Raw genomic sequence first — 22,488 nt, 5'->3', positions numbered from 1 at the left:
GGTTTAGGGTTTGAAACTGAAATTTTTTTCTCCAAATCGGTTAGGGTTTGAACCCATCTAGAAAGAAAGAGTTTATAGAGAGAAAAACAGAGAAGGAAGGAGAGGCAGAGAGAGACACACAGAGAGAGCTGGAATCGTTTCCAGTTATTAACATGGAGAAGCAGAATGGTGAGGAGAGAGGAGCTACAATGGAGTCTATTAAGGATGCTTGATAAAACTGGGGCTTCTTTGAGGTATGTGAATTACTCAGTTCTCTCTTTCATGGTTTATCTTGACTTTAAACTGTACAAGATAGCCAGATGAATTTGAAGAAGGGCCAGATGATCCACCTAATTCAGGATTTTCAGCCGACTTAGATGGCTTCCGAGGGAGCCTACCAAGTATCGATCTGTTTGATCATAATTGAGTTAATAAACCACCAGCTCCTCTTGAGCCCAGAAACCTGCTAGGTGAGTGGTTTCCTAAAGCTCTCCTTCAAAGCAGGAAACACCCAATCAACAATACAGAAAATTCCTGTTATCAGTGAGAAAAATAAAAACCGAGATTCATGAACCATCTCAAATCAAATCAGTGTTACCAGTGGACTAAGTCTTCTAATCCACCTAAAATTCTCCGGATTCTCTTACCATTATTTGTATCAATGAGGAGGATGAGTACCTCGATCAATTGGTTTTTTTAAATTTTGGGTTAGAATGAGGAGAAGGGTTTCAAATTTCATTGTTGAAGAGATGCTGAGAGAGAGAGAGAGAGAGAGAGAGAGATGCATGCATGCTTGTGATACCTTTATATATAGAGAAGGGTGTCATGAAAGGGACTAAGCCACCAAATTGAATAAACAAACATTGTTAGCTAGGGAGTCTATGTTCAATAAATGGTAACTAAGGTCAGTTAGATTGGTAACGGCATTTAACTATGAAGAGTAAGGGCAGAGTGGCTTTTGTTGAGGTTCAAGACTTTTCCACACACTTTATTGAGATTGTAATTGTTTATATAATACATCGAGTAGACACTCCACTTAGGGACAATGATAATGACAGATAACCACATAATTAGTACACGTCATACACTTGGTGGAGAGATCCTTTCCTTTACACGCCCCCGCAAGCGTAGCGGGTCGAACACCGCAAGCTTGGAGCGAAGTAGGAGAAACCGTGTACGTGGCAGTCCCTTAGTGAGTGTATCTGCTGTTTGATCTTGTGTGGAAACATAGCGCACCTGAAGACGCTTGGAGGCAACAAGATCGCGGACAAAATGAAAATCAATTTCAATGTGCTTTGTCCGAGAATGGAAAACCGGATTTGCGGTCATATACGTTGCTCCAACATTGTCACACAGGAGTAGTGGCGCCAAAGGTAAAAAAACCCCAAGTTCACCTAGTAGGGAACGAAGCCAAACAAGTTCTGTGGCTGTGGAAGCTACGGCCCGATACTCCGCCTCGGTGGAAGATCGAGAAACGGTACGTTGCTTGCGTGAGCACCAGGAAATGGGATGGGCACCAAGAAAGATGTAGAAACCCGTTGTGGATCGACGGTCGTCGGGGCATCCGGCCCAATCAGCATCCGAATAGGCCGTAAGAGAGATAGAATTTTGTCTTTCAAAAAATAGACCCATTGTCGATGTGCCCCTCAGATATCGTAAGATGCGTTTGACTGCGGACCAATGGGCGTCCGTAGGTGCATGCATAAACTGTGCTACTTTGTTTACAGCAAACGCAATGTCCGGTCTGGTTGCCGAGAGATATTGCAAGGCCCCCACTATGTGACGATATTGCGTACCATCGGGTAAAGCCACACCTGATGTCAAAGAGAGTTGAGCACCACCCCCATAAGGAGTCGAGATGGGCTTTGCAGAATCCATATGAGTGGATTTTAATAGATCCAAGATGTATTTATGTTGGGTGAGAAGCAGGCCCGTAGACGTCCTTTGGGCCTCTATACCCAAAAAATAAGAAAGTGGACCCAAGTCCTTCAAAGCAAAAGCCCCTGACAAGGCCCGTATAAGATCCCCGTATAAGATCCGATACAGCATCTGGTTTGTTCCCCGTAATAAGGATGTCATCTACGTATATGAGAAAGTAGATGACCGTGGACGACGTGCGAAAGACAAATAGAGATGTATCCGTACGGGAAGCCACAAAACCTTGCGAGAGAATAAAAGTGCTCAACTTGGTATACCAGGCCCGTGGGGCTTGTTTAAGCCCGTATAGCGACTTGCGTAAATGGCATACATGATCCGGTAGTGAGACATCAACAAATCCAGGGGGTTGAGTCATATAGACCGACTCAACCAAAGCACCGTGAAGAAATGCGTTGGAAATGTCCAATTGTCGAACGGGCCAATCATATGTTATTGCTAGGGAAAGAACCACTCGAATCGTAGTAGGCTTCACAACTGGACTAAAAGTTTCCTCAAAATCAAAGCCTGGTCGTTGATGGTACCCCTTGGCCACTAACCGGGCCTTATAGCAATCCACAGAACCATCGGCTTTACGCTTAACCCGGAATACCCACTTGCAGCCTATTACATTTTGGTTTTGATTAGAGGGTACAAGGACCCAAGTACCATTTTGGATCAAGGCATTGAATTCCTCTTGCATTGCAAGACGCCACTGTGGAAATGTAGATGCTTGAGAGTAGCATGTTGGGACATCGGAGTCAGTCTCCATGGCAATAAGATTCAGCCGAGATGGTGGCGGTTTGAGTGAACCCGTACGAGAGCGGGTGATAATCCCATAAGGGGCCTCTTGGCGCAAATCTGCAGGCCCAGATGAGGCAGGTAACATAGCTGGCCCAGGGGGCCTTGGAGTTGAGTAGGCCCAGAGGTTCCAAATAAATCATTCGGTCCAACCGAATCATGTAAAGACGCTGGCCCAGATGGGGCATGTTGAACAGCAGGCACAGTTGGAGCAGGCCCAGTTGGAACTGGCCCAGGTGTTTGTGCAGGCCCAGGTGGTTGTACAGGCCCATTTGGAGCTGCAGGAGCTTGTTGAGGTGAGCAGGGCAACACAACCAATGGTGGCAGTGGCACAAACCAGTTGGAAATTGATGAAGCCCGTGAAGGTGTGGGCGTAGCCAATGAAGCATAAGGAAAGACAGCTTCAGAGAATACAACATGCCGTGACAAATAGACCCTTTGTGTAGTTGGATCGAAACAGTGATATCCCTTATATGAGAGGGAGTACCCAAGGAGGATACAAGGTCTAGATCTGGGCTGTAATTTATTTTTGGCATATGGCCGAAGCCAAGGATAACAGAGACAGCCAAATGTTTGCAAAAAATGGTAGTCAGGTGGTGTGCCAAACAGAGACTGCAGTGGTGAAACATCACCAAGAGATTGTAAAGGAATGCGATTCATTAGATAGACTGCAGTTTGAAAGGCTGCTGTCCAGAAAGGATCAGGCATCCCTGCTTGAAATAAGAGTGCAAGACCAGACTCCACAACATGGCGGTGTTTGCGTTCAGCAACACCATTTTGTTCTTGTGTATGTGGACAAGAAAAACGATGGGTTATGCCATGAGTAGCAAAAATGGAAGAGAGCTTGACAAACTCTCCCCCTCCATCAGATTGGAAGGATCTAATGGGTAACTGAAAGTATTTTTCAACTAAAGTTTTGAAGCGAATGAATACAGTAGATACATCAGTCTTATTTTTAAGAGGATACAACCAGCAATATTTGCTAAAGTCATCAATGAATACAATGTAATATTTGAAACCATCAAAAGATTGAACAGGTGCTGGACCCCAGAGGTCACTATGAATGAGTTCATGAGGAGAACTACTAACAGAAACAGAATTAACAAAAGGTAGCTTATGACTATGTGAGCATTGACAAGCATCACAGGTAGGTAGTGTACCAGCAGTTGAAGCATTTGAGACTGAAGAAAGTATTCTACGAACTCATGAAGGCATTGGATGGCCAAGTCTTCTGTGCCAAACAGTGGGTGATGGTGCTGCAGATGTAGAAGCAGAGAGTGCAACAGATGAATGAGTGATGACCAGAGGAAGCCGAAATAGTCCATTTTCACTCTGGCCTTGACAGAGGATCTGCCGTGTCCGAGTGTCCTTGATAACAAAGGAACCACAGCCAAATTCAAAAACAACACTGTTGTCAGAGGAGAATCTTGACACAGATAGTAGATTACAATGAATACTTGGAACACATAAAATTGAAGATAGAGAAAACGAATGTCCAGCAGATGCAGCAGTAGCAGATCCTATATGAGAAATAGACAAAGCAGTGCCATTACCTACAACCACATGATCAGAACCAGAATATGGTTCACAAATCGCAAGATTTGACATATCTGCAGTTATGTGATTATTGGAACCACTGTCAAGAATCCAAGAACCAGAACAAGAAGAAGCAAAGAAAGAGCAGGCTGAGGCACAAGAAGGTCCAGGAATGAGAGACTTACCTGGTAAGCATGATTAAATCATTGTGGACACCGAGAAGCAAGGTGTCCAGCAAGATGGCATATCCGGCGCTTTTCACGGGAGAATTCATGAACGAAGGTGAACCAGTTGATCTCGTGGGAGATGTGGGCTGTTGTGCTTGAGTGCCCTGACCACGGCGATTATAGGAGCGACCACTGCGATCAATGTAGGTTCGACCATTAGAGTCACCTGAGAAACCACCACGAGAACCACCAGAGTAATGTCGATCATAACCAGACGAACGTCGATCACCATTTCGACCTTGATTCCAATTTTGAGAGCGACGAGAACGATCACCGCCATTACCACGCCCTTGAGAACGATACTGACGATCACTACGCCCTTGATTGCGTGATGCAACATTCGCTGTGACAATGTTGTTCACAGAGGCTGCAGTTGAATTTGACAAATAAAGTTCCTGATTCAATAGAAGTCCAGAAAGATCAAGAAACGAGATCGGTTCTGCGCGTGTGCGAACCGAAGTGGAAAAATCACGATACTCGTCTCCGAGGCCTCGAAGAACCGCCAAGACTAGGTCCTCATCGGTTACAGGGTTGTCAATGGCCGCCAAGGCATCAGAAATAGATCTGACCATTGGAGGAACTTAGATACAGAGGAGGTTCCCTTCTGCAGTCGATGAAGGCGGTCTTTAAGGTCCATCACACGAGAGCGCGAAGATGGTGCAAAGACCCGAGTTAGGGTTTGCCAGGCTTCAGACGATGTTTGAGCGCAGATCACATGAGGTAAGGTTTCCTCTGAAAGAGAGGATATCAGCCAGCTGAGAATCAGCTGGTCCTGGCGATCCCACAGAGCAGAGGATGCAGAGTCATCCGAAGGGCGAGGATAGCTCCCGTCGATGTAGCCGAGGAGATCATGGCCACGCAGTAGTGGGAGAAATTGAGCTCGCCATAAAAGGAAATTCGTAGAGGACAGCTTCAATGGTAGTGATGGTTGAACATTGAGAGACACCAGAGAAGCCATTGGAGCTCTGAAGGTTGCAGGCGAACGAGAAGTCTTGAAAGTCTTGAAAAACGAAAACAGAGAAATCTTGAAAAAAAAAAAACTCGCTAGAGACAAGCTCTTGATACCATGTTGAGGTTCAAGACTTTTCCACACACTTTATTGAGATTGTAATTGTTTATATAATACATCGAGTAGAGACTTCACTTAGGGACAATGATAATGACAGATAACCACATAATTAGTACACGTCATACACTTGGTGGAGAGATCCTTCCTTTACAGCTTTCTCAGTTTTGCCCATATTAGTATTGATGGAGGTCTTTGGAGGTTAATAATTAATGACGACTAAGGCATGAAGAACCTTCATCTGGATAAGAAGATGGGGAAAAGGAAAACGTACCCTTCTAGGTTATTTACCAAAAAAACAAAAACAAAAAACCAAAAAATGGCCTGGAAGGAAGACCAAGTCTAAATCTAAATAGGGATTGCGGTGCAACCACAATCTCATTCCATTTTTCTGTTAAAACTTGAAGGAGCAAAATCCAAGTTTCGAACAGATTTTGTCCTCTTAACTCTTTCCATGCATATTCTTAAAATTATCTCTTAATTATTTCTATAATATTTCTATTAGTTGAAAAAACCAGTAGATATGGAGGTAATTGATCTCTCAGGTGAGAGATGAGTATCCTTACCATCTAGACTACAACTGATAAGTACTTTGTTGTTTGAAAGTTTAATTATCACTTAAATTAATACGCATCGAGGCAAAACTAAGATTCGATCCGATACTAGAAAGAGTGTTATTGGAAGGCCCACTTGTTGTGCAGGACTCAGCAAATGGTCCAACCCATTCAAGGCTTAGACAAATTTCACCTTGGCCTTTCCCACCACTACCAATTATGCAATATTAAGGGAAGAAGCTTGACATGGCCCGATTAAGAATTAAGATACAACAACAAACTCAGTCTTATCCCAACTTACCATAACAAAGTAAGAAAAAACTAAGAACTTAATAAAACAAAGTAAGGAAAAACTAAGGTAAAAAGAGTGATGAGAAATGAAATGAGAAGTGGAGAATGATAGATGAAAATGAACTAAGAGGTAGAAGCACTGTCCAACAAGTCAGGAGAATCTCAGCTAAATGGGGTCTACTACATGGATCCTTGCACTCCAATAAGCTCTATATATCCGAGGTCATACTTGGCACAAGACCTAGACTATGCATGTCCTTCCTCATAACCTCTCCTATGGTCATTTTAGGCCTGCCCATAAGTCTTTTTGCTCTTTCCATTGTAATCATATCACTCCCCCTTATTGGTGCGTCTCTAGGCCTCCATTGAACATGACCATAACATCTCAACCAACTCTTTCAGCGCAACTCCCAAGTCAATTTTAATACGTTCATTTCTTATTTTATTCTTCCCAGTTTTATACTAAATAAAGTTTCAGAGAGATAATGTAAGCACTGGCAACCTAACAATTAAAACTTAATAACTGAAGATGAGGTTTCACATCCAATCATCCAAAGCAAGGTAGACAACAACTGAATATGATGAGGTAAGTACTAATCAAAGATACACAAAAAAAAAAGTGTAGTAAGGGAGGGAGGGAGATTTTGAACATATTCAAATCAAAAGTCAAAAGCATTTGACATTTTGTTTTCCGTCATGCCACATGTTTTAAATGATTCTGGGAGGGTGAAGACATGATACATTCCCAACACCAAATATAGTATAACGGGACAGATGCATTTTTGTTTCCAACGGTAAAAATTTTAAATATTTACAACTTATTTTTTGTGAATAAAATTTTTTGTTAGATGAGATTTTTCTAGTCTAGTTTCCGTCTTATTCTGGATGATTCAAAGTGACATGTAAGGTTCTTAGTGCCATCTAAGTATGTTCTTCACCAATCTTGTTATAATCCAACGTTAACTTGATTACCATAGTTTTTTGTGCCTTTGTAGTAGAGAACTGATTGATTACTTTGCTTGACACCATGCAATGGCATATTACCCATTGTTTTAGAGAATCCAATTCTACTGCAGACTCTCTAGCTAATTTTGCAGCCAAGAGGAAGACCACAACTATTTGGAATGCCCCCCCTAGCTTCATTTTACATAAAGTTAGTTGGGATGCGCTTGAGCGCCCCTACTATAGATTTAATTAACTTGTTAGCCTGCTAGGTGCAATGCCTGGCTCTCTTTTAGGCCCTCTGTAGCCTTTCCTTGTACCATTATTTTTCATCTCAATATATCATTTGCTGATCTTTAGCAAAAAAAACTGATTGATTACTTGAGAATATCAATAGTGGTTGTTGATGTTGCATTCACTTTTACTTGGGAATATCGATATGGAAGCATTTAACAACATTAACATAAAATGCCCATCATAATGACACAAAACCAAATCATTAGTTGCTCCTTCTAACAAACACCTTCCCCCTCCCCCCCCCCCTTTTTTTATGAAACCAAATTGGTTTGGAAACCAAAGGTTGCGAGTTCATTGGCTTGGCCTGTGCCCATAGAGGCTGGATAAATGTGGATGCCAATAAGATTGAATGTGAATCATGTGGAGCAAGCTTGAGTTTTGCTTTATCAGCATCCTGGACACCCTCTGAAATACTATTTTTCAACAACACACAGAGTTACATGGGCAATTTAGATTATTATCTTGGACACAGGAACTTGTGATGCAAGAGTTTAAAATGTGAGGAGAGATTCCAGAACTTTTTCTCGAGTTCTCACACTTTAATTTTCCTAGTTAATGCTTCAATATTCTGGCAAGGAGGCTAGGGTCTACAGCTACAGCATCTCTGTGATGAAAGGTATTGAGTGAACTGAATAACCTAAAAGAAAAAAAAAGGCTTTGTAGAACTGGGCCGGAAACACTTTCATTTTATGTTGTATTATTATTTTGTAAAAGCACTTTTTGAGTCAAAGTGTTAGTTCAAAAAGCACTTTTTCAATGTGAGTCAAAGTTTCAAAATTTTGTGACTTTTGTTCATTCTCTCCTTTTTATTTCCCTCCAATATTTTGTTTGAATTTGTTGTGCTCTCTTGTGTGCAAGAGACAATAATTGAGCTCAAGAATAGTCCCACATTGGTTGTGGGAGAGTTACTTGAAGGGTATATATATAGGATTGTTTCCTTAAGGTGTGAGCCCTTTGGAGAGGTAGTCACCCCCAAATAGTGTGTGGGGGTCTTTGGGGTGTTTTTGAATCGCACGTGCCGAGCCGAGCCGAGCCAAACCGGGCCATGGCCGAGGTCGGGGTCGGAGCGTGGGCAAAACCTTATTTTTAATAAATAGAAGTTTTGCACTTTTGAGTTTTAATTCTTCATTTAAAACTCGGTTTGGTTCACCCATGGTTCATCTATATGGTTGAACCATACGTGTCTATTCGTACATGTCTACGAATAGATACACCCCCTCCCTGTAAGTGAAGGAAATACGTACTATCTGTACGTACATCTCTTGTATATGTATGGATGTATCCCTTCATGAAAGGGTACTCCATTACTATATATATACAAAGTCTTGCCTGCATTGCATACACAACAGAAACGTATTGTCTCTGCAACAGTCTGTTCCAGAGACAAGTACTTACTGTATTTTCATTTAAGTAATAAGAGGGCTTGTATAGTCGTTTTGGTATCCACAGTACTCGTATCAGGTTCTGCAACCTATACGTTTGGGAGTTGTATTTATCTTGGAGGGTAAGGTGCAAGGTCAACCCCGTTGCAGTAGTGGGGGCATCTAAATCCTTAAGGAAAGTATCTTTCAGATACGACTCAACCAGGTTTATTCGTGCTTCTTCCTTTCTCGTTCGTTTCTCTCTGCAATTGCTGTGCGATAACAGGTATTTTTTTATTTTTTGTATACCTGATTAGTCTTACAGTATATGCCTTGAATAACAATCTTAAGGATTTAGAATTTATTTGGCTTTTTTCTTGTGTAAGACTATGGTTGGGAATAATACTATGGATCCTACTGCTACTGTGGATCTTCCACGTACTGTTGTTGTTGCCCAAAATACTGCTGCTGCCATACAACCGAGTATGGACAAACTGAGAATTGTCTTAGAGTTTGATAAGATAGCACAGTTCACCAGGCAGAATTTTAAACGGTGGAAGCAGATGATGCTATTTGCATTGATGCAAATAGGGGTGGCGTTTGCATTGACTGATCCCAAGCCTCTGGGCAGTGAGGATATTGATCTTGATATGAAGAGGGTTGCTTGGATTGAAGCAAACTTTCAATGCAAAAACAGGATTCCGAATGCTCTATCAAATGAATTGTACAATGTTTACAATTCATTTGATCATGCCTACATGAATTGGAATGCTCTTGTCAACAAATATACTCTAGAGGATGCTGGTTTAAAGAAGTATGTGGTGTCAAATTTCCTGAATTTCCAAATGACTGAAGGTGAAACCATTTCTTCTCAAGTAGACAGATTCCAAGTTATGGTTGGGAATTTGGCTAAAGAGAACATGATTTTACCGAATCTGTTTGTCACAGGTTCTTTGATTGATAAACTACTTGACTCTTGGAAGGATTTCAAAACTACTATAAAACACAAGAGGAAGGATTGGTCTTTTGATCAGGTGGTAGTTCGAATCAAAATAGAGGAACCGAACCGTATGAAAGACAAAGGTGAAAAGCCTATTGGATACATTAGATCCAATGCAAATCAGGTGGAAACAGAGAAGAAACCAAATCTCAAGAGGAAAGGCAATCCTGTTCAGAAGAATTCAAACTCAAAGAGGAAGAAAGGAAATTGCTTCATATGCGGCAAGCTGGGACACTTCAAGAAAGACTGCAGGAATAAGAAGAAGGTTTTGCCAGATAAGGCAAAAGTCAATCTTGTTGAAGAGGAAATCTTTGCAGCGATGATAACAGAAGTGTTTTTTGGTTGAAAAACCAAATGATTGGATAATTGACACAGGTGCTATGAGGCATATCTGTGGGGGCCAAAACTCTTTTCTGAGTTATTCTATTTTAGATGATAAGGTCTATATGAGCAACTCCCAGTCATCCAAGGTTATTGGCAAAGGGAAAATTACATTGAAGCTCTCCTTAGGAAAGACACTTGTCTGGGACAATGTGCTGCATGTGCCAGAAATTAGACGCAATCTTATTTCAGGACCACTTCTCAACAAGGCAGGAATGAAGTTACTTTTTGAGTCTGACAAACTTGTAGTTCTGAAAAATGATGTATTTGTGGAAAAGGGGTATCTAAGTGATGGACTGTTTGTACTAAGTATTTCTGATATAATAAAAGAAAAGCCAAGTGCTTCTTCTGCTTACCTTATTGATTATTATGATTTATGGCATGGTAGATTAGGTCACTGCAATGCATCTTACATTTCTTATATGTATAAGAAACGCTTAATAGACAATCATATTAAGCAACCATTGACAAAGTGTCCCACATGTGTGGAGGCAAAATTCACTAAAAGACCACATAGGTCAATGGAACGACAAAGTGGCCTTCTTGATTTGGTGCATAGTGATCTTTGTGACTATAAATCACTTGAATCTAGAGGAGGCAAAAGATATGTTGTTACATTCATAGATGACCACTCTAGATTCACCATGATTTACCTTCTTAAGTCCAAGGATGAAGCAAGTAATGCTTTTATATCCTATAAGGCAGAGGTGGAAAAATCAATTAGGTAGAAAAGTGAAAAGGCTTAGAACTAATAGAGGTACTGAATACTCTAATCTTGCTCAGTTTTATGAGGAACATGGTATTATTCATGAGACCACCGCCCCTTATCAACCTGAGTCTAATGGGGTGACAGAAAGGAAAAATCGAACATTGAAGGAAATGATGAATTCAATGCTCATAAGCTCAGGGTTACCCCTAGACATGTGGGGGGATGCCATTTTGTCGGCATGTTACATTTTAAATAGAATTCTGCATAAAAAAAATGGGATTATTACCCTTTGAGTTATGGTATGGAAGAAAACCTACTATAAAGCATTTAAGGGTATGGGGTTGTCTAGCCAAAGTGGCTATACCAGAACCAAAGAAAAGGAAACTAGGACCAAAGACATGTGATTGTATTTTTGTTGGATATACAGCGCATAGTACTGCATATCGATTTATGGTTATTAAAACCATAGATGATGTGTTTGAAGAAAATGACGTCATTGAGTCAAGGGATGCAGAATTCTTTGAGAATGTATTTCCTCTTAAGTCTAACCTACTAGAAAGTAAAGTGGATAGTAGTGTATCATCTATTGGACAAGAAGTGTCAAAGGAAATTGAGCATATATCTAGTGATTCAAGTCAATTACGGAAAAGTAAAAGACACAAGAAAGCTACTTTTTCGGATGGTAATTGTGTTGTCTATCTTTTAGACAAGGATCCTTTATCGTATAAAGAAGCGGTTACATCTTTAGACGCCGTGTTTTGGAAAGAGGCCTTCAAAAGTGAACTAGATTCCATTCTAGCCAATCACACTTGGATATTAGTTGACTTACCTAAAGGTTCCAAAGTATTGGACACTAAGTGGATATTTCGAAAGAAATTGAAACCGGATGGATCACTAGATAAATTTAAAGCCCGTTTAGTAGTAAAAGGCTTTAGACAAAAGAAGAATATAGATTACTTTGACACATTTGCTCTGATCGCAAGAATAACTACTATACGAGTAATGATGGTTGTTGCGTCTATGTATAATTTGGTTATACACCAAATGAACGTGAAAACATCGTTTCTAATTGGCGACTTGGTAGAAGAAATATACATTAAGCAACCGAAAGGTTATGTTGTGCCTGGACAAGAACATAATGTGTGTAAGTTGGTTAGATCACTTTATGGACTAAAATAAGCTTCAAAACAGCGGCATGAAAAACTTGATTCGGTACTTGTATCGAATGGTTTTCTCATAAATGATGTTGATAGGTGCTTGTATAGCAAGTTCTATAAAGGCAAAGGTGTATTCATCATACTTTATGTAGATGACATGTTGATAATGGGAATAAGTTTAGACATTGTAAAGTAAATTAAAGGTTTCTTAATGTCTAAGTTTGATACAAAGGACATGGGGGAGGCTGATGTAATTCTTGGAATTAAGATCATCAGAAAAGAAAAGGAGATTATATTATCCCAATCCCATTATGTCGAAAACATACTAAAAAAGTATGATTATTATGGTTTATCACCGGTTAAAACACCTTTGGACATTAATTATTTTTTACAAAAGAATTTGGGGGAACCTGTCTCCCAAAAGAAATATTCACAAATCATTGGTTCAGTTACATATTTAATGAACTGCACTAGACCAGATATCGCCTTAGCGGTTGGGAAATTGAATCAATACACTCATAATCCAAGTATAGAGCATTGGCATGCCATGACAAGACTATTGCGATATTTAAAGGGAACAATAGACTATGGTCTTCACTATAGCGGAAAACCAGCCGTGTTAGAGGGCTATTGTGATACTAATTGGATTTCGGATACCAAAGAAACGTTAGCAACTAGTGGATATGTTTTCACACTAGGAGGTGGAGCAATTTCTTGGAAATCGGTAAAGCAATCCTGTGGAACAGGATCCACCATGGAAGCTGAGTTTATAGCTTTGAAAAAGGCGGGAACTGAAGCAGAGTGGCTCAGAACTTTGATGGTAGATATTCCATTGTGGCCAAAATCATTGCCTTAGATATCACTTCATTATGATAATCAAGCGGCAATAGCTAAAGTTAAGAATAAAATGTACAATAGAAAGAGGCGCCACATCCGCCTAAGACATAATTTTGTAAGGCAGTATATTAATGAAGGAACAATAGCTATTGACTTTGTGAAATCTGAAAGTAATTTAGCTAACGTTTTCACAAAACCGTTGCCTACAAAATTAATTCATGATTCATCTAAGGGAATGAGCTTAAGCCCTGTGACATAGGTCATGTGATGGACACCCAACCTATGTGAAGAGGTAAATTCCTGAATTAGGTTCAAAGGGTACAAACGAAGTCACTAGATGACCTGTCTAGTACTACTACATTTTAGCTCATTCTAGATAGATAGGAAAAGTAGTACCACCACAAAGAAAGGAGGATGAGTTTTATAGACTTAATTAAGTTGGATCTCATGTAATGTGGGGGTGTGTTAACTATGGTGCACACTATGGACTGACCTAAATAGATGTAGGAGGTGAGGTCGCCTACCGATGAGAGTTTCTTAGGCGAATTCTCTAAACATCTATGAGACCAAGATAGGGGACAAGGCCAGTTAAAAAATGTCCATCTTTATAAAGGGATATCACAAACGGTCAACTAGTAAGATGTGGCTGGTGAACTAGTCGGCTACACCGATGAGGAAAGGTTCAAGAAGTCTGACTTCACCCATACTCCGTAGCGTAGTTCATCAGACCTAGTGTAGGTTCAAGTCCTGAAGACACTTGCAACGATGTGTCCTACTATGTCTAATATACTTATCACTCGTTATGTATCAATATTTTGAAACTTGTGGAGGAATTGTTGTACTATTATTTTGTAAAAGCACTTTTTGAGTCAAAGTGTTAGTTCAAAAAGCACTTTTTCAATGTGAGTCAAAGTTTCAAAATTTTGTGACTTTTGTTCATTCCCTCCTTTTTATTTTCCTCCAATATTTTGTTTGAATTTGTTGTGCTCTCTTGTGTGCAAGAGACAATAATTGAGCTCAAGAATAGTCCCACATTGGTTGTGGGAGAGTTACTTGAGGGGTATATATATAGGATTGTTTCCTTAAGGTGTGAGCCCTTTGGAGAGGTAGTCACCCCACTCTCTAGTGTGTGGGGGTCTTTGGGGTGCTTTTGAATCTCACGCGCGTGCCGAGCCGAACCGAGCCTGACCGGGCCATGGCCGAGGCCGAGGCCGAGGTCGGGGTCGGGGTGTGGGCAAAACCTTATTTTTAATAAATAGAAGTTTTGCACTTTTGAGTTTTAATTCTTCATTTAAAACTCGGTTTGGTTCACCCATGGTTCATTTATATGGTTGAACAGTATGTGTCTATTCATACATGTCTACGAATAGATACACCCCCTCCCTGTACGTGAAGGAAATACATACTGTCTATACGTACGTGTCCTATATTTGTATGGATGTATCCCTTCATGAAAGGGTACTCCATTACTATATATATACAAAGTCTTGCCTGCATTGCATACACAACAGAAACGTATTATCTCTGCAACAGTCCGTTCCAGAGACAAGTACTTACTATATGTTCATTTAAGTAATAAGAGGGCTTGTATAGCCATTTTGGTATCCACAGTACTCGTATCAGGTTCTGCAACTTATACGTTTAGGAGTTGTATTTATCTTGGAGGGTAAGGTGCAAGGTCAACCCCGTTGCAGTAGTGGGGGCATCTAAATCCTTAAGGAAAGTATCATTCAGATACGACTCAACTCAGTTTGTTTCGTGCTTCTTCCTTTCTGGTTCGTTTCTCTCTGCAATTGTTGTGCGATAACAGGTATTTTTCTATTTTTTGTATACCTGATTAGTCTTACAGTATATGCCTTGAATATCATTTTATCCTCTTCTTTGTTCTGTATTTTGTTGTAGGCTTCAATATTCTTTTACAAAAAAAAAAGAAAAAAGAAAAAACAACTTTGTTAAATATCTTTAATGGTCATAATGGTGGTGCAGTTTTTCTACAACCTCTTCTGCTGAGGGTTAGTCGGATTGGCATGAGACTGAGAGTCATGTCTAGTTTAGCCACTAAGGCTCTATATTTGCCTTATGGCAGCTTCGGTGGCACCCAGTAAAGAGCCCAACCTCCTCTAGTCGGGGAAAATTTTGGTTCAGTGATGCAAAAGCAACTCTCTCTCTCTCTTGCTATTTTAATCTAGAAAGTCCTCATTGTGGTGGGTGAAAATTCAGGGTTTGAGTTGAACTACTCTCTCTTATACTTGTTAAATCATTAGTCAAATATATTATGAGCATATAGTTAAGGTAGGGCCTGCAATTTGATATGTGATTGTTGTAGAATTTGCCAATCAAGTTCCCAAAACAAGCAAGAGGATGAAACATCAAACACCTTCTCTCTTCAACCAACAAAAATCGGATCCAGCATACCACTCGCAACTCTAAACGGAGCCAATCACAATGGTAAAAAAAAAAAGCTACAACAGGGGTAGAGAAAGAGAACCAATATTTACCGGGTTTGCGTGTGGTAACCACTAGAGGATTAAAACGGGGAGTGAAAGAGGGATAACGAGAAGAGAGAAGCACCTAGCGACCACCACTTCTGCTAGTTTCTGCAAGTTTCCCGCCAAATAGAGATAAGAGAGAACTCAATGAGTTGTGCAAACAGTTAAGCTATTAAGCATTTATCTTTAGCTTTTTTTTAGGGAAAAAAGTGAGTCCAAGGGTATATTAGGAAGTTTAGTTTTATTTGTTTTGTTGAGCGGGATGAGCACTAACTAATTTGGGGATCGGATTAGGTAAATCTTTTCAAAATCTAAATTTATGGATGTAAAACAAATTTAAAATACACTTATCTTGTAATTCTTTTTTTAATCTTGTAGATCTTAGAAATTTCCCCTAATTAATATCACTTTATTTTACAATAAAAATAATTTTTAATCTATTTTTTGGTAAAATTGTATGTAGAGTATGATTACAAAGTTTCCTTTTTTTTTTAATCGATACATATTGTGTCCTATTCTATGGGCATTTGGCTCCTCTCCAGGGACTCCAGCACCCAAGGAGTGCCAGAGAGGCATCCAACGGCGCTGGGCTGCTGGGTGCACGGGGCTGTGTGCCCGGCACACATCCCAACACGCTCAGCAGCCCAACACCGTTGGATGCCTCCCTAGGCACTCCTTAGGCGTTGGGCTCCCTGGAGAGGAGCCGGATCCATTCTATGGGAGAGAGAAGGTGAGAACCTAGAGGCATAAACCCAAGACATCCTGGTAGGATGGGCTTTTACGCTTCACACTCTACCAAGTGTGTAGGTACTTGTTCTTGATCACAAAGTTTCCTGTTTTTTTTCTAACCAGTTTCACTTCTCTTCTCTTTATTTTACTTGCAACATCCAATGAGAGAGAGAGAGAGAGAGAGATAAAACTATTCATCCTTAGACTGTGTACATAACTATTGCTCATACCGTGAGCTATCAATGAATGAAAATATATCTTCCAACTTGGCAATGCATAAGTTGACAAATCAGCAAAAGAGAAAGAGTATTTCTTCAGGGAATGGGTCTAAAGAGCAATAATTGTATATTATCTTCGACGGTTGAAGCATTGTTGTCATATCCTTGTTGATAAATAACTTGGGAAGTCCTTGAGAGGTTCAATGACGCTTTAATGATTGATAAAGGCAACCCTTCTGGAGCTACTAACTGCCCATTGAGTTCAGTCCATAAGTTGTGAATGAGTTGTCGTATGTAATCACATGCTTCATCTACCGATGAAATATTAATGTGTTCTCTCATTGCACATTCTATGCTTGATGCCACATCCCCCCTTTCTTGCTCCTCCTGAAAATGTTCATAAACAAGCAATTAAGTAGTACTTTAATTAGCATGGTTTTCCCTTTTAACATTTTCAATCCAATAATAATGCTATAATTTAAGCAAAATTTTCTTAATTAAGATGATTAAATGTGATTAAGATATGCCCTTTTATAACTTACCCTCCATGTTCCCAAATCATCCCAAAGCCGAAGGATCATTCCTGAATGGGAGAATATCATGGGATAAGGCTCCATCATCTTGATGGTTTCCTTTGTAACTCCTTCTCCCATAAGAAAGAAAGCATGCACTAAGGCCATATATGTCCCTGCTGTGGTAACTCCATTTACTAAATGTTCCTCTTGTGTAGGCACATATTTCTTGTTAAACCATTTAGCTTCAACTAGAAATCCTTCAAACATATCTATCCACTGTATCAAAGATTAAAATTGTGTCACTTTGTTGGACAAAACTATTAATTGTCTGCAATTAACAATAAGGTTTCAGTTGAAGAACATTACCGTTCTCTTCAAATGAGGGATGATGCTCCATCCATGTTCTTTAAAGACTCTATAGCCAATCTCGTTGGTAGTATTAAACAAAGCCATATAACATATCTTCATGTATTCAGGAAGTTGTTCAATTGCTTCAAGATCCCATCTAGTAGGTTTTTTTTTTTTTTCATAAAGTTAGCCAAGATATATTTTTGAAATAAAACAATAAAGAAGCTAAGATGAAATTACAAACCTTTGAATTGCATTATTGAAGAGAACAAGTTCTTCTATTGATCCATATGAGTCGAAGATGTCATCAATGACTAATAAGATGGCGATTGTTTTTGTTAGCTCAATTCGACATTTTGAGTGCCATGGGTCTGGAAATATTCCAACAGTCCATAGGAAACACTCCAATGGTCGATCCCGCGCAAAGCTTAGCTTCTCAACAAGCCCTAATTCTTTCCACCACCTATTAAGAATATAGAGCATTGTAAAAACTATTTTTTTGTTTGCTAAAGATCACCAAGGAATATATTAAAGATGAAAAAAGATACAACTATTTAACGTCCAGACATACCCAAACGGATACAAAAAAACACACAGTAAGACCCCCAAAAGAAGAGCCCTACCCAAAATCAAAATAAGGGCTGTCAAAACTATTCAATGGTAATAAACGATAAAAAAAAAAAAAAAAAAACCCTTTTGAGGGCTGTCATACTCCCAAGTCTCTATAGGAAGCATTTTATTAATGGATCAAGACACCTATTTGATATATAGCTAGCTTATACAAACTAAAATGTTTGATCAATTGACTGTTCTGTCAAGTTCTTCCCATTATTAGGAATAGGCCCAAGTGATTGTTTATCTTGGGCTGTCTTTTTCTTTCATTAAAGAAGATGAAGTAGTAGTGGTAAGGGGTTAGTAGGGGTGTGGCTCTTTGACCAATCCTCTCAGTCGGCTAGGTTATCTCAGGTTGGCCCAAATGTCTGCCTGTTTTGGGATGGCATTTTCCTTGAATCGTCTTTGGATTTCGCTTCTAGCTTAATTCGATTGTAGGGAGAGGCTGGATGTGGAGCTCTTTCCATGTTTTTATTTATTTATTTATTTTTTTTCTTTCCTACATTTTTTTTGGGGGAAAATTTTTTGGGCTTCATTGAATATATTATAGTAATCACACAAAAAAATGTTTGACCAATTATTCAGGTTTAATTTGTTAGTGGAATAGCCTATTTTGACTTTTTCTTTGTGAAAAGCCTCTAGCTATATATGTTTTTTTTTTTTTTTTCAATAAAATACTATATTAAAAAAAACAAAGAAAACAAAGTCAAAAGACGAGATACAAGCCAAATTAATTAGTGAGAAACTAAGAGGCACCACAAAGCCTAAGACATAACAAGGATCAAAAGGTCAACCACAAATTTATGTTTCCCATTCCTTGGAAAGAATGACTAACCTGATTACTTCTGCCAATTCCATTTGGTGTAGCAATTGAATGTTGTTAAAATCCAACTTTGCAAGCTCTACAAGAACTGTGCTTCCTGCGGTTTTCAGGGCATATTCATCAATATACCTTCTAGCTTCTAACCTTACCATCCTTAAGTGCCTGGGGACCTCCAAGGCTGTTCCAACTTCTCTAGCAAGAGGAAGATCCAAATTCGGCATTGATGTTCTCAAGTTATTTTTGGTGAATTCCATGGCCTCTGATAATATTTCCTCTCCTTTTGCACCTAAGTAGGAAACTTCATACAAACTTAGCATCCCTACTATATCATTGCTTAATGCCTCCTGGAATTTCCCTTCCTTGTTGATGAACTTGTGAAACGCATCATCTATTTTTTATTAACAAAAATAACAAAAATGAATGACCAATAAGAGAGCTAAAGAAAATTTAATAGACATGTATAATACTGTGCCAGGCTATTTTAAGCCATGTCCAAAAGGGCGTACCCAGTGCATGAAGCTCCTGCCACTACGTGATCTGGGGAGGGTCATAATTGTTTTGGCAAAGCCGGGATGAGTCTATGGGCTCATAGTGCCCAGGTTGATTGTGTCTTTCCATGCCTTTCAGTCTTTCTAGCATGGAATATGGATATTTCGGAGCCTCTACCCACATGGGGAGAGCCAATGAAATGGAATCTCCATACATCTGACCCCCTCTGACCCTATGTTGGATGGTGTTGTGGAGATTCAACTTCATTGGTCCTCACTGTGGGGTTACACCCCCCCATGGGTAGAGAATGGACTTGGCTCCTGTCCAGCCGTGGCGGGAGCTGGACGGTCCAGCACTCGGAAACCACCCCAAAAACAGGGGGTATTCATTTCACACGTGGGTCCCATGTGAGACCCATCCATGTTTTTGCTGTCGTTTAGCGGGGCTGGACGCTCCAGCTCCTGCCACGGCTGGATAGAATCCTTTTTCGTAGAGAATTCGAGAATGGATCATTTGCACATACATCTCAAAGCTAATCATGCTTATTTTGTCTCCATAAATACCCCTCCTCCCTTTGTAAATAGAAAAAAAATAGGACAGGTGGTTGCCTCTCACATTTACGTGCAGAGGAACCAAACTCGAGAATCCTGACTCGATTTGAGTGAAGCTGAAACATAAGCACAAATGAATACTTCGGTTTCTCACCTGGAGATACATGGTAGCCATTCTGTCTGAGTAATCTGAAGCGAAGAGCAGTAACAAAGAGGTCGTCCTCTTCGTTTTTCCTTTTTCTTCTCGACATCACATCATCTAAGACTGCATTAACCTCCTCATCAAAATGGTACGCAATGCCCAGCCTTTGAAGGGTGTCAACCAGCTTCAAATTTCTCATGGGGTCACCTGAGTTTATAAACATGTCTCTCCGCACCCGCTGGACCAGTTCTTCAATGCCTTTTGTTCCATTACTACTAGCCCCAAAACCAGCTAATCCCTACACAACAACACAGCAGAAAACATGCAACATTAGCAAGCAATCCAGATTTAGAGAAAAAGAGAGAAAAAGAGAGAGAGAGTAGTAATAGAGCAATACTGTATTGGAAGAAGATTCATCACTGTGTATGAGAGATGGTTTCAATTGTGAAGCAGAAGATGAGGGAAATTGTGTCAACTTGCAGTAGAAAGAACCTGAAGTAGTAGATGCCGAGTAGTTTCTTTTCCAAGAAGAGGAGACCCTTCGGGAAGAAGGCACATTAGGAAAGAATGAAGGGAAGAGAGAAAAATTTGCCTTCAAAGTTGCCATAATATTAGAGATGGAGTTATGCCCTTCATGTGCTTTAGAAGTACTATTTATATATATAAATTTTCTTAGGCTACATTTTTGGAATGCTGTTTTCAATCTTTCTTGATTGGTAGCATGGGAGAAAAAATTCATGATCAAAGAGCAATGACGTAGGATTGTTGCATCATTCTTTTATGGTCCCCGGTGTTGGAGGAAATAAAAAAATATTCTTCCATTGAATTTTTATCCTCTCTTCCATTTAACCAAGTTATTAGGTCTCTGGCACGGCATGTACTTGCACTCAGACACAGTCATAACCCCGCATGAAAAGATTGACGCATTCCTATGTTACATCACCTATTAACGGAATTCAGATCCTCTCCAATGACATTTAGCCACCAAAATCGATCTCTCACCATTCATGGGGTGTGGTCAATCCAGACTCCTGTTGGCCTTCTTTATCCTAAATTATTATTATTATTATTATTATTATGGGAAAAAGTTCTCTGTCCAGGAGTGTGGCCTACGCCAGCACTCCCATGAGTCTATCTCTCTCCTCTTCATGTGAAAAGACACTTCTGCCCTCTTGTTTTAAGAAGGAGAGAGATAGACACATGAGAGTGCAGGCCACACTCCCGTACAGAAAACTGCTTCCCTATTATTATTATTATTATTATTTATAAGGTATGCAGCAGTACAACACGTTGCTCTTTCTATCTCCCATGCTACCAGCCAAGAAAGATTGAAACCAGCATTCCATTTAAGAAAGTTAAAATCTCACCTCACATGACATCATTTCAATTATAAAACAGAAGAAGATATGTTTTAAATGCAAAACCAAGACCAATCCTCTCAAGTCTCTTACTTCACTATTGTCATATGCGTCGGCGGATGGCAGAATTCAATAAGAGAAATCAAAGAGAGTGGGCTGTCTGCAGCTGCACTGACTACAATGCCCACATTCGAGGCCGCCATGGAACAGGTAAACACAATAGAAACAATTGGAATTCGATGCTTTCTACGATCTAAATTAGGATAATAATTTTGGTAACATGGTATGATGGTAAGGTGATGATGTCACTCTGGCCATTGGGTAGCTTGGTCTAGGGTTGGATAAGCCACATTTCGTATTTTAGGACCTAATTCAATCAAGGGAGAAAGAACACCACCCGGTCCTGCAGAGGTGGTCCGCATCCCCTGAAAAGATGAAAATGACTACAATAGAAGTATGACGATCAGATCCTAACATGGCATGCCTATGAACATCAGGACAATCAAACTGACAAATGAGATCCCTATTTCCAAACACTTTATCTAAGCTAACCATAATCAAGTCATTACCTTTCCGTTTATTAATTAGACCATGAAAACTTATGGTCCGATAAAGGAAGTTCAATTAACAAATAGTCATTAATATATAGAATTATTAAAATCTTAAAACTAAGAGAAAGTTTTTGGGTTACCTCCAATCTTTTCAGAAACTCTAATTTGGTAGATGTGGAATGTTAAACTACTATATATTCTTTTTGGTTTGATATTATCTTCTGTTCTTCTTAGTTTGATATTATGTTGCCTCCATTTTCAATTTTTGTGAGAAATGGTATGTGATTATTAGGCAAGTATAGTACTAAATGATCTTAAAGCCTTTTTCCCAGTCTTGGAAATCATATACACTATTCAATTAATCAAATTCTCAGCTAAAGTAGTTAGACAATTTCCAAGGTTCAATGTGTACCACTTTTATTCTTACCTTTTCTTTTTGTGTGGTGTGTGTGTGTGTGAGAGAGAGAGAGAGATGAGGGGGTCCTTTAATTGGCAAGTGAATTGCAACCTTGCAGTTTTTTATTTAATTAATTGATTGACTGGTTTTGTTTGACCAACAAATTGCAACATTCAGAAGGCTAAATGTTGAAATTTGAAGTAAGATTAATTAG

General features: G+C 39.6%; 1 protein-coding gene across 1 annotated transcript; it reads right to left on the bottom strand.

The window, feature by feature from the left end:
* Positions 1–16,532: 16,532 nt before the first annotated feature.
* Positions 16,533–20,575, bottom strand: LOC122644696 (probable terpene synthase 11). The gene is made up of 7 exons (XM_043838091.1): positions 20,366–20,575; positions 19,981–20,266; positions 18,799–19,174; positions 17,596–17,814; positions 17,370–17,508; positions 17,031–17,279; positions 16,533–16,875 (listed from the first exon to the last, which is right to left on the bottom strand). The coding sequence occupies exons 1-7, from the start codon at positions 20,573–20,575 to the stop codon at positions 16,585–16,587; spliced, it is 1,770 nt and encodes a 589-aa protein (XP_043694026.1). The 3' UTR covers positions 16,533–16,584.
* Positions 20,576–22,488: the final 1,913 nt, after the last annotated feature.

The sequence above is a fragment of the Telopea speciosissima genome, chromosome 11 (genome assembly GCF_018873765.1).
Source record: "Telopea speciosissima isolate NSW1024214 ecotype Mountain lineage chromosome 11, Tspe_v1, whole genome shotgun sequence".
Classification (NCBI taxonomy): domain Eukaryota; kingdom Viridiplantae; phylum Streptophyta; class Magnoliopsida; order Proteales; family Proteaceae; genus Telopea; species Telopea speciosissima.
This window is presented reverse-complemented; position numbering and strand designations above follow the sequence as displayed.